The sequence below is a fragment of the Aulonocara sp. 'chitande type north' Nkhata Bay genome, linkage group LG7 (assembly GCF_057382095.1).
Source record: "Aulonocara sp. 'chitande type north' Nkhata Bay isolate Kocher_YH1m ecotype deep benthic linkage group LG7, A_spYH_male_GT1.1, whole genome shotgun sequence".
In the NCBI taxonomy this organism is placed as follows: Eukaryota; Metazoa; Chordata; class Actinopteri; order Cichliformes; family Cichlidae; genus Aulonocara; species Aulonocara sp. 'chitande type north' Nkhata Bay.
Genome location: NC_141350.1, coordinates 64,747,068 through 64,760,480, shown reverse-complemented (window position 1 = coordinate 64,760,480; position 13,413 = coordinate 64,747,068). Strand labels below are relative to the sequence as shown.

General features: G+C 40.8%; 1 protein-coding gene across 1 annotated transcript; it reads left to right on the top strand.

Moving 5' to 3' along the window:
• Nucleotides 1-1,712: 1,712 nt before the first annotated feature.
• Nucleotides 1,713-12,863, top strand: vps4a (vacuolar protein sorting 4 homolog A). The gene is made up of 11 exons (XM_086301955.1): nt 1,713-2,419; nt 4,071-4,182; nt 4,266-4,410; nt 4,499-4,560; nt 4,724-4,843; nt 4,955-5,111; nt 5,717-5,865; nt 6,595-6,676; nt 10,358-10,577; nt 11,520-11,660; nt 12,193-12,863. Exons 1-11 carry the CDS (start codon nt 2,399-2,401, stop codon nt 12,292-12,294), a joined length of 1,311 nt encoding a protein of 436 aa, XP_086158081.1. The 5' UTR covers nt 1,713-2,398; the 3' UTR covers nt 12,295-12,863.
• The last annotated feature ends 550 nt before the right edge of the window (nt 12,864-13,413 follow it).

Genomic DNA, 13,413 nt, shown 5'->3' with positions numbered 1-13,413 from the left:
CTGAATGGCACAATTACATTGACTGGCTGGACTTTTGGACAGTTACTGATTACTTTTAGTACTTTTTTCAATACTTTTTTTTCCTTTATCATTTATTTATTATTTATAATGTGTTATTTATAATTTTTCAAAATTGCTGCTCAAAGAAGTACCCATAGATCTTTCAACGTGTTTGTGGAGGAAAAGCGTCAGGAAGATTTTTGGTGGGGGTCATATTTCGGTGCGTCTGTCAGGGATGACTGTGGATCAGGTGGAAGATCAACTGAAGGCCGGTGCATCGATTCCTGACTCCTCCAGGCTGCTTGCTGAAAAGCATCTTTGGGTAAGACACTGAAGCCCGAGTTGCCCCTGATGCATCCATCAGAGTGTGAGTGAACATTACACTCAAAATCCAATTTTATATTGCTGTGTTCTGGGTTTATATAATACAGTCACAATATATGTACAGATTAAAACACACCACACACAAACATAATTTAACTATCCCATAATTTTTTTTTCTCGCATGGTTCAGTTGGGTACTCTACAACGTTCCCAAATACTTGATTTCACATGAGCGCAGTGTTTCTCCAACTACTCCTGCCTTTAAAGAAAGGCTTGTGGCTGTGGCCGCTAGGTGGCAGTAGTTGCAGGCCATTGAACATTTGCTAAGGTCCCTGACGTTTGTCAAGTTTATTAGTTTAGCTACAAAACCGGAAGTTGTTTTCCAAGTTAAATGGTCTCTATAGTCTCGGAAAAATATTACATTTATATATAAATGTAATTCTGAGAATATAATAACCTTGGTGTATTATTAATTCATGTGGTGACTACATGTTTGCTGATTTTTATTTGTTTATTTATTTTTTTTACGGCACGGCCCTTTGGAAGTTTTCGCCGGAAGCTGTCACGTATGAGGTCCCCTGTTCAGTGTTGCCAACTTAGCGACTTTGTCGCTATATTTAGCGAGTTTTCAGACCCCTTAGCGACTTTTTTTCTAAAAAAAAAAAAAAGTCGCTAAAAAACGACGTGAAAGCGCGTATCACTTTTACTCTCAACAAGCAGCGGGTGCTGTAACGCAGTCAGTTCTTCTTTTACTCTTTTACTCTTATGCTGTTTTGTGGATCACAAGGTTTAAAACTACTTATAAACACACACACACAAAGGCTACGTTCACACTGCAGGCGAAAGCGCATCAAATCCGATTTTTTTTTACCCTATGCGACCCATATCCGATAATGGTATGACAGTGTGAACGGCACAAATCCGATATTTTCACATCCGATCTGGGTCACTTTCGTATGTGGTACTGAATTCGATACATATCCGATGTTTCAGAAAGCGACTGCTGTGTGAATGGTCATGTCGCATTAAATCCGTCTTTTACGTCACTGACACAAGACAGACGCCAATTATCAGCGCCGGAGAAGACATCGCGAACGCTTCCTGGCCATCCAGTGTAGATGTCAGTGAAACTGTTGGGAAGACAACGTTGGAGAAACGTGAACATTTTATTTGTTCTGTATAATCTGTAGATTCTGACAGAAATCTGCAACTATCCTTTGAAGCACTGCTCCTCTAAAACAGCAATAAGGATAATTATTAGGTTATTTACATTATTATGTAAATAACAAAATAACTTAAAGCAAAAATTGGGAAACGTAAAGTCGGAAGTCTTTATATTAACGGTCATCAGTCAAACAATATTGTTTGCTCAGGGTATAAACGGAGTTCGTTGTGTGTGACGTCTTCTTTTGCGCATGCGGGCCGCTTTGAGCGTTCACACTAGAGCGCGTTTGCTGTCGCATTTTATTTATAGTGTGAACAAGCAGACAAAAAAATCGGATTTGATCAAAAAATCGGAATTGAGCATTAAGACCTGCAATGTGAACGTAGCCAAAATAACTCCACCAGAGTGCCTAATTTGGGTCACTTTTGCCGGCCCAAAACCGGGTAAAGGAGCAGGGTTGGAATTGTGACATTAAAAAAAAACAATAATTGCTAAAAGAAATTTAATTTGTAGTTCTAAATAAACTCTAAATGCATTTAGGACGTTTTTTACTCACTTTATGTCTCTTCCACGATGTTATTTCTCTCTCCAACAACATAGGTTACGATTAGATTAGCATGACCAATTATGCAAATTAGGCGATGACGTCATTTAGCGACTTCTAGGACAACCAATAGCGATTTTCCTTACTGAGGAGTTGGCAACACTGCCCCTGTTGGTTGACGTCTTGTTGGGTCGAGCTGTCATCTTTGCTAGCCGCCGCATTAGCCACTGTTTTGTTTTGTCATGACAGGAGCGTGCAGTCCTCGTACAGAACAGGGCTGGTAAAGACATCACTTCTTCGGGTGTCCACCTTTGGGGAGGAACAGAGGACAGAAATCTGCGCGTGTCACATTAAAGTGAGATGAAATGACAACGTCAACATTACAGGTAGGCTGTTGTTAGCTGGCTAACGTTAGCCCGCTTCAGTTTGGTCACAGAGCTAGCCTTTGATTTGTGTATAATTGGAGCAAAAAGCGGGTTTTTTTACAACTCTGAATACACTGGGTTGCGTGCGGAAGAATTTTCTGGAAGCTACGAAGACTCTTCGAGCCATTTGGTAGATAATTTATTTTTTTTCCACTGAACAATTAAAGAAAGATTCTAATTCAAAACACAGTTTCTAGCCTGTCGGCTACCTTCATACAAAATAACGGTTAGCTCCTAAACCCTAAGGTGGCTGGATGTACTGCAAGATAAATTGCTAACAAAACAGCTGATAGTAAGATTGCCTTGGTTTGGTGTTACAATAAATATGTCGTCTAGATTACATATTATAGAAACGATAGGCTTTGTTGCGGGTACTACTGGCTGTGCCTCGCCTGTAGGGTGTTTCTAACGGTATCTGCTGTCACCGTTAGCCGGCCTGTGTGGCCCTGCTCGCTCAGTTAAAAGGACAGAAAACAAAGCGTTGCTGTTTTGGGGGGACTATTTTAGTCTGACGACTGGCTTTATAAGCAGCACAGTGAATATTTGTCTTAAGGAATAGCTTGTTCTTTGTTTTAATAATAATAACAACTTTTATTTGTTTATCACTTTTAAATAAATAGAGTTACAAAGTATTTCACAGTTTAAATAAAACCACACATTAAAGACAAGTGAATATGTTCCAGCACATGGTCTTGCATTTATCGCAATATATATACGCAACTTTTATACATACATCAGATGTAAACCTATAGCCAAAAATAATAGGAGAAAGATTGTTTTTCTTTTCTTTGCTTTTCGTTTCTTTTTTTTAAAGTAACTTATATAAAGTTCTCAGTAATCCTATAAAACAAACCACAGGTTCAGCTGACCTGAATTACTGAGAAATGCTGTTCCAGACTTTAGGAGGTGTAACCTGAAAGCGTGGGCTCCTCTGTTTTTAACAGTTAAGAGCGTGATTAGATGATCTGAGATTCTTAAAGATGTTGTAAATTCTCAGTAGCTCTCCATGTTTATGCGAGAGCTAAGCCATGTAGGACTTTATGCTATTAATACAATTTTGAATTTCACTGGAAGCCAGTGAAGGGATGCAAAAGTAAGTGGGAGACAGTTACAGTGTGAACTAAAAGTTCTGGATGATTGGGTGAAGAAAAAAAAAAGGTTTCATGTTTGCAATGTTTCTTTAATGAAAGAAAGCTGGGCGAGCTTTGAAATGTGAGATTTAAATATACTAGATAATAACGAATGATGCTAAGGTTCTTAGCAGATGATTTGATATTATCAGCGAGCAGGCTGACTGGCTAACTTCCTCGGTGAATCAGTCAGGGCCGGACACAAGAGCCTTGGTTTTGTCAGGACTGAGATGAAAGAAATATTTTAAAGTTAGTATGGCAGTGAAGCATTCCCTCGGGTACCAAAGGCTGTTGAGCTTGAACTAACAGAAAGGTACAGCTGTGTATTGTGTGCATATCAATGATAGCAGGTGCATTTAAAGCTATTAAGCAGATGGCCCAGGTATAATATACACAGTGAAAACAAAACTGTGTTTATGACATGTGTTTATTGCCTGTTTTTGACTCCATGGTTTAACATTATATCTTTGCATCTGCTACAGAAAGCCATTGATCTTGTCACTAAAGCCACAGAGGAGGACAAGGCGAAAAATTATGAGGAGGCTCTGCGCCTGTACCAGCATGCTGTGGAATATTTCCTACATGCCATAAAATGTAAGTATCTTATCTTGACAGGTAGCTGAGCTCTTTGTGTTTTGCATACACCTTGCTGATGGCAACATCTTCTCTTACTCCAGATGAGGCCCACAGCGACAAGGCGAAGGAGAGTATACGAGCAAAATGTATGCAGTACCTGGACAGAGCAGAGAAACTGAAGGACTATCTGAAGAATAAAGACAAACAGGGCAAGAAGCCTGTCAAAGAAGCACAGAGCAATGACAAGTACGATGTCCTTTTTTTGTATGTTTAAATGTAAAAAAAAAACCCCAACATTTTAGGCTTTATTGGATTTTTATGTTCCGTGTTCTAGGAGTGACAGTGACAGTGAGGGTGAAAACCCTGAGAAGAAAAAACTGCAGGAACAGCTTATGGGTGAGTGGCCTTGGGGGGGATTTAACCCCATCATGTGGAGCTAAATATTTATTTATGATATTATTTCTTACAATTTTCTTTGGTTTTGTCATAATCAAACAGCTGTGTCTATTAATTGCATCCCAGTAGGTGTGTCATCATTACTTTTTTTTTGTGTGTGTAGGTGCTATTGTAATGGAGAAACCCAATGTGAGGTGGAATGATGTTGCTGGGCTGGAAGGAGCTAAGGAAGCTTTGAAGGAAGCAGTCATCCTGCCCATCAAATTTCCTCACCTTTTCACAGGTACTGTAGGTCTCAAGTCTCTTCATTCTGTTTAAACCCAGTAAGCAGTCATACACTGATATCAACACTACTTTAAAGACAAACTTTTCTTCTGTGTCTTTTGTTTCTCAGGCAAACGGACCCCATGGAGAGGCATCCTGCTCTTCGGTCCTCCGGGAACAGGGAAGTCATACCTGGCCAAGGCGGTGGCCACCGAGGCCAACAACTCCACCTTCTTCTCTGTCTCCTCCTCAGACCTCATGTCGAAGTGGCTGGGAGAGAGTGAGAAGTATGTTTTCAATGCGTCATTTCAATTCAGTGTAATTTACATAGAGCCAATTCCCAACAACTCTCATCTCAACGTGCTATAAATTGTCATGTAAAGGCCGTACAATATTGGAGAGGGAAAATGGATGAACTAGTTTTTCAGCATCACTCTGAGTCAGGAGTGTTTCTAATTTTTAGTATTGTACACTTGTTTAAGCGAGGTAAAAAGGAAATATCAGAAATGCTTCTAAAGTTCCTCACAGCCTTGGGGACAGCTGTTTTGTTATCCTAGCAGAATATCAATTAAACAGCTCCATAAATATTCAACTGTACCAGAGTAGAAACCTGAACTTATAAAGCTGAAACAGTTTTGTAAGTATATTTTTAATAAACAGATTGATATGTGATTTAGCAAGTAGAAATACTGGAAAAAAACAACTTTGATAACTGAGTATTTTGGAATTTTAATCTTTAAAGGTCTCATCTTAAATTGCATAAAGGTGATGAGCAATAATTACAACATTTGTTACTTCAAAGACTAAATCGATTTCTTAGTAATAAAAAACTAATGGTCTAATATTGCTATCCCTCAGACATATTTACTCCGTCTCTGCCCGTCTCTCTCAGGCTGGTGAAAAACCTGTTTGATCTAGCTCGCCAGCACAAACCTTCAATCATCTTCATCGACGAGGTGGACTCTCTGTGCGGCTCGAGGAACGAGAATGAAAGCGAGGCTGCCCGCCGCATCAAGACAGAGTTTCTGGTCCAGATGCAGGGTGAGTCACACGAGTGCTATCGGATATATGAAGTGTGAGGAATATGCAGTATTAAATAATATTGTTGAAACCTGAGGCACAGCCATTTGGAAAAACATGGCGTCTGCAGTGTTTCAAGTCAGATTGATGATGTGAGCAAAGAGGGGCTTTTTTCAGCCTCACATCTGTGTCAGACTGAATGTGCGAATCTTGTTAACACTTTGTGGAACCTGGATCACATCACCGTGATGGATTGAAATAAGGGACCTTAAGACCACAGCAGCCTTTTCAGAGTTCATAGAACCATACAGAACCACAGAACTTCACTGTGCTTGCTCTGCACCACAAGAGGAACTTCTAAAAAACACAAATGTTTGGTGATTTTTCTGGATGTAAGTGTATGTGGTGGCAGCACTGGTAACCATCATATGTGAAAAATCCTTTTAAACAGTTTTCTGATTGTTTTCAACACATTTCTCAGTTGAAGACTTAGTTATTTGTCACTTATTTGTCTTTAGGTTGAACGATCTGTGGTGATGTCAGGCATGTTCTGTTTTCATAACTTTTCTTGTTAGTACGGTATTCATTCCACAGAATATAAACAATTTTATTGTGTGGCATCAGTAGCTCATCATTGTTTATATTGTATAAATAAATTACACTGACCGTTATTCCTGCTACAGTCAGTTAAGAGAGTTTTCCAGAGTTTCAAAAGAAGTGCTTGTGTAGATTGACACTCTGCTTTTGTAGGTGTCGGAAACAACAATGATGGCATTCTGGTGCTCGGAGCCACCAACATCCCCTGGGTGCTGGACGCCGCCATCCGCAGAAGGTCAGAGGTCATCTCAGATGTTTGTGTGTGTGTGTGTTTTGTTTATATTCTGTGGGGCTTTTTATTCCAAAAAATGTACTTTTGCTGCACTGTTATTATTCATCACAATGGTAATTCTGTCATGTTCAGTGTTGGGTAAGTTACTTTAAATTAGTAACGTAGTTACTTTACTAGTTGCTTCTATCAAAAGTAACTCAGTTACTTCAAGTTACTCGTTACTTTCAAAGTAACTAGTTACTAGGGAAAGTAACTTTGGTTTTACTCAGAATGCTCTTGTTAATGTGTTTCTTCCATAACTGGATACCCAGCAAGAGTGCCAGTCTTCTAGCTTGCTTACTTGCCACAAGTGCACTGTGCCACCTACCAATAGCAAGGAAAAGATAATGTGCATATTTCCATGAGAGAAATCCCACGCCTCGACCGTCGTTGACCGCCGCCGTGATTCTAGCCTACGTCACAGCGTCATGTGCGCTTTTTACATCCAACACAAAAACTGCAGTCGTGGTGCTTTCGATTGTACTCAGAACTCAGAAATTCTGCCTTCTGAGTAGGAAGATGTAGGTAACACCAGACTGCAGATGAGCTGCATACAGAGCTGGACTGGGACAAAAAATCGTCACGGGCATTTTGATTGACCGGCCCACCATTATAGGAAAAATCATAAAGCCTTTGAATGAAAACAAACACTGTTGTGACAGTGATGTTCACTGTTCTGATGGTATATATGTATCAATCTATCAATGGTTTCCTCTTTCTGGCGCAAAGTGGGCTGATCATTGATCAGTTTCATGATTGAAGTAGAAACGGGAGAGGGAGGGGAGAGAATGAGAGAAGAAGAGGCAGCTGTGCAGCAAAGAAGTGCAGCACAGAATAACTCCAGCTTTGTGTCTTTTTCGTTGTAGCTGAAGTCCGGAACAAACTGTGTTCCTTTTCAGCTCAATATGAAATATTTTCTCTGAATACGGAACGATTCAGTTTTTTACAGGATGGTTGGCAACTCTACTAACTAACCTTATGAACAAAATAAAGTTCAACATCAGTAACATCATAGCACCCACCCAGCTGTATAGAAACTCCGTCATGCTAGCTAGCACGCAGTACAAAAAAGTCAGCATAACGAAAATAAACTCCAACTAAACTTGGTTCATATCTGACCCAGATGGACTGCAGGTCATAACTTCTTACCTGAAGTTCAGTTCACCTGACACTCGGACCGGCGGCCGCTTCAGGTCTCTCCTCTTGCCTCCCCTTTCCCTCATCCACCTGCTGGCCTCCATCACTTGCTAATGTTACTGAATCTGTGGAAGCTCCGTGATAGCCACCACATGAAGTAACAAATAACGAGCCTATCTAAATCCCAGTAACGATTAACGCGTTCCTGATTTTGGCATAATAACTAGTTACCGTGCTCGTTACCACAGTAATAACGTAGTTACTGTAACGCGTTACTTAATAACGCGTTAGTCCCAACACTGGTCATGTTACTTCTAATTCTGGTGTGTTAAGAAAACACAAACCTTTGAACTCGGGTAGATTCTGATGCTGTTAGTTTGAACCCAAATGGAGAAACCACAGGGCTTGAAGTGTTGTTGTTTTAGGATGAATCTGAAATCTAAATTCTTATTAAATCCTCCTGCATTTGGGGAATATTTCAGAAAGTGATTTTCTAATCTGTTTGTCTAAACGCATGTTAATGTTAAGATTCATACTGCTTTTTGACTGCTGACCATGGTGTCACAGTCTGATGTCGTTTTTTCTCCTCCTTTAAACTACTCAGCTGTTAACAAAGCATTTGTGTGGACACACACCTGAGCTCCAGCTCTCATTTTGAATGCTGACCATGTAAAACATTGTCCAAACTTCTTGTGAGTTGTTCTCTATGACGTTTAGAATTTAATGTTGGCTCCAGATATTTTTGGACAGTGGCATCATTATTGTCTTTTTACCTTTGTATCAAAACATACTTGGGTTACTGCTAAATGCTTTAAGCTTCAAGTGCAAACATTCAATTCTAAGTTGAGGGGTTAACCCATCATATTGCATTGACCACTGAAGTGTTGCATCTGTACTTTAACACTTTGGTCAGGAAGTGATTTCAAGTGTGCTGTGGCTGTTAATACAGAAAAAGAATTTAGTATGGATATTATTAAGATCGTGAGTGGCTAACTATTTTGTACATACTGAGGAAAACACACATGGAAGCACATGGGAAGACCTGGAAAACCACAGACATGGGTGATGACAGGATCTTTTCTATAGTAAAGAAAAGCCCCTACAGATCATCCAGCAAAGAGTAGAGACCAACCTCCATGAGGTATTTATATAAAGTGTTAAATGAAGAAAAGATTTCAGGAGACCTGCCACAGGGAAAACAGGAAGGGCCAGAGCTTGCTCGTTGACAGCGACTGAATTTTCAAAATAAGTGCGCATTACCTCGGCTAGATGAACAATTATGAAAAAAAGTCTGTGCTTTGGAAACAGTGCACTGTGTGTGTGATCTGTTAGAAGACGTTGGCTGAGGCTCATCATGTTATGTTACGTTACCATGGGCACATTACAAACACAAGCTGCTGGGGGATAGTTCAGCTTATTTAGATGGCCACTTGGAGAAACCAGCAGTACCCAACAACACGTTCATCAGCAGCTACATTTTGCCTCCATTTAAGCACAAAAGCTGAATTCAATGTTAAATTAAAATGTGGAAAAAAGAAACGTTTCACTTGAAACGAGAAGGATGTGGCTTCAAACAGGAAGTAGTTCCTTCTGTAATTGTTACTGAACAGAGTGAAAGATCGCTCTGATCGACAGCTCTCACCTCACTGAGGAGGGCAGGCAGCATAAAAATCATCCTGCCTCCTCTTGGGAAATAGAGTTAAAGAGTTCCCAGCAGCTATCAGCTTTTCTGTCAGATCTGTACAGGCTTGCATTTTTGGTGAATAGTGCTGGGAATGCAAAAAGAAGACAGCTCCTGTAAGAAGTGGCACTGAAATCCACAGCTGATTAATAACATCTTAAACTTGTAATCCACTCGGTGTCTTGTGGAAGCATAATCTTAAATGTATACCCAGTTAGAAGCATATGTAATACAAATTATGTATTATAGAATTATTAAACAAATCAGAGATGCGGCTCTTGAACTCCACTAAACGAGCTTTGTAGGATTCAGAGCTCGATATACTCGCCTTGGAACAGCCCATCGAATTATCATCTGCCTGAAATAAAACATTTTAGCTCCTGTGTCTATAAGGCTACCCACATTTTAAGCCAACTTTGGTTATTATTCATCTGACTGGCTGCTATTTGCGTGCCTGAGACCTTATTAGGGATATCCATTCTTGATGATATCATATCGAGCCAAGCATATAAAAAATGTCTAAAACTAATTCTATATATAATCCTGAAGTCTGAGCTACATAGACTGATTATTTAAAACTTTGGTCGTGTTTAATATAAGCATCGACCAGTGGAGTGGGATTTATGGCAGAAATAAGGAAAAGCGGTCAATCTACAGCCAGTGAACCCAGTATCCGACTCCTGCTTCACTTCCTCTAAACTTTAATAGTAACGAGTTGATTTTAGAGCTACGCTTTGCTTTGTTATACCTTTTCTTGTGTGCTGTTTAAGTGTACGTGTGTTGAGGAGCATCCGTAAGACGGGCTTGTTATTTTTGTTGTGCGTCAGATTTGAGAAGCGTATCTACATCCCTCTGCCAGAGGAGCCGGCTCGGGCTCAAATGTTTCGCCTCCATCTGGGCAACACACCGCACAGCCTGAGCGAGGCCGACCTGCGGCAGCTCGCCCGCAAAACAGAAGGCTACTCCGGTGCCGACATCAGCATCATCGTCCGGGATGCTCTCATGCAGCCCGTTAGGAAGGTCCAATCTGCCACACATTTCAAAAAGGTAAGAGAAAGAAACCTGTGAAATCTTCAATCTTGGATCTTTGTGATATAAATGAACTATTGAAAGGGGCCCTGTTACCTGGACTTATAAGGTCTTTATAAGTCTTGATTAAAGTTCAGTTCATCCTCTGTTAAAAATTAGCTGTTTTAAGCTTGTTTGTAAAAGAAATCACCCCAAAAAACCAAGCCTGTGAGCTCCAGTACCTGTGATCAGCTGCCCTGTGCTTCTGCTGACTGTCAGGTTTTAGTCAAATCTGTCCATGGTATGTAAGCAGATGTTGAGGAATGAGGAATTAGAGCTGCTTTTCAGCTACTAGACAGTATATTACTATTAAAGAGCATCATCACTCAGGCGTGCAGCAGTCTAACAGACTCCGTTACTGTAAATGTTATCAGAATCAGAATCAGAATGGGTTTATTGCCAGATGTTGAGGTTTACAACATTAGGAAATTGCTGCGGTGCTTCAGTGCAGACAATAAGAATTAAAGTGCTATGTAGAAAGAAAGATATGTGCATGAGATATACATGAGATATATACATGAGAATAAGAATTATGAGTGCTACGTAGAAAGATATATACATGAGTGCAGGTGGTGATCAGTGCCAAACATGAAATGATGCAGTGACACAGCGTAGGGTCATGTGTTAGTGTTAGTGGCGGGGACAGTCATGTGGTTATTGTTCATGTGTCCAACAGCAGAGGGGAAGAAACTGTTCTTGTGGCGAGAGGTTCTGGTGCGAATGGAATACTGCAAACTAACCAGTTTAACATGAATTTAATTAAGTTATTGTGTTTAGTATGTAGTTGAGATTGAGTTACTAATGTCTCAAAGATCGCCCATAGACTCAGCGGGGTTCGATGAAGCCTTCACGTGGAGGCTGCAGTGTTTGGTGTGATTAATCGGTGCTGCACAGGAGCTTTTTTCCCCCTTACTCCTGCAGGTCCGCGGTCCATCCCGAAGCAACAACCAGGTGATGGTGGATGACCTCTTGACGCCATGTTCCCCTGGCGATCCTGGGGCTATAGAGATGACCTGGATGGACGTGCCTAGTGATAAGCTACTGGAGCCCATAGTCTGCATGGTAAGATGCAGGAACGTGAAGGAAAATCTGTTGTTTCACTAACAGCAGCTTTGATTTTCTTTTAAACTGACATATTACCATCTTCCTTTCCACCACCAATGAACAACAATGACATAGATTATCAGCCAGATTCATTATACATGTAAAACTGCTGAAGGAAGGTTTATAAGATAAGACCTCCTGTGATGTTTGGTTTCAAGATGAGGCTAAGGTGGAGGTGGTGGAGATGAAGATACTAAGATTTTCATTGGGATTATTAATGAGTAATAGTACTATTAACCAGTAATATCATAAGGACGGCTCATTGAGCAGTTTGGAGACAAAGTTGGAGAGGTGAGGCTGAGATGATTAGGCTGTGTGCAGAGAAGGGATAAAGGATATGTTGGACAGTTTTTCTGCATAAAGAAAGCTTCTGTTGGATTGAAAGGACCTCACAGTGATATACAGTATTTAAATATGCAGTATAACAGTAATGAAATAACAATAATGAACTGTGTGTGTGTGTGTGTGTGTCCGTGTCCCTACTTTGCAGTCGGACATGCTGCGCTCTCTGTCCACCACCCGCCCCACAGTTAACACCGAAGACCTTCTCAAAGTCAAGAAGTTCACAGAGGACTTTGGGATGGAGGGCTGAGAGACAGAGCCCCACGTCTCCCGCTCCATCCCCAAGTCCAGCAGAAGGGTCAGACTGCTCCCAGTACCAACACTCCACCCCTCTCCTCTGCACCATCCTGTAGGCTTTCATCTTCAGCTGAGCACTTGGTTCACTGCCTCTCCTGGATTTATAACATGGCGCCAGTCTGCATCTTCGTGTCTCGTCCAGGCCCGGATGTTTGAATCCCTGGAGGACATTGACCAAATGCAGAAGTAGAAAATCTCAGTGTGATTTGGTAGCTGGACTGTAGACTTCCTCCCCTGTCGCCTCCGCGTTTTTCCCCACCCTTTACAGACTGTGCTCCGTTACAGCATATTCACTACAAGAACTGTTCATCTGCGCCGCATTTAATGTGAGGAAATGCATAAAGTTTGTCCCACTGTGAGCCTGTCTCGTCTCCGACCGAAGGGCCATACATTCTGCTGCCGTCATGCAACTCCCTTTGGTATCGCCATGAAGGACAGTGAACAGAAGACGTTAGTTGTTCTGCCAGGCATGCGGAAGTGTGAAAGCATTTAAGTGTTTTTATTAAACTTGTTTCTGTTTAATGTTTCTGTCTAAATGTTATTTTGATATTTAATGCAGTTAAACCAAGTGAGCGTGTCTGGTTGAGGCCTGTAGCTCCGTGCTCGCAACAGTCTGAGTGAAGCATTTACATTACCAGAGATGTGCTTGACTGGGAGCCAAGTGCAGCAGTTCCTCAATCTGAAAATACTAAGAGTGATAATTTAAATGAGATGGGGGAAAAAATCAGTATTTCCTGCTTTTCTCTGTTTTCTGTAACTTGAATGTCTTTTATTTTGAAAAGGATGTACACTCTGGGAGATGGATGATTGTCATTGAAAAGCCATTTGTTAACACAGCATTTAATCAACATGAACAAAAAAGCAACGAATACTTTAAAAAAATAGATTTTTAAGAAAGCCCAAGTGCTGATCAATGGCTCTATTTTTTTTCCTTATTTTTTCTTTTCGAAGCGAATAAACTGATAGACGATGCATCAACACTTCCTGTTTTGAAGCAGCAGTTGGTGGGATTGGTAGCTTTTCTGGAGCATTGGCTGTACATAAATGATGGACATGGCCACGGTGATGTCAT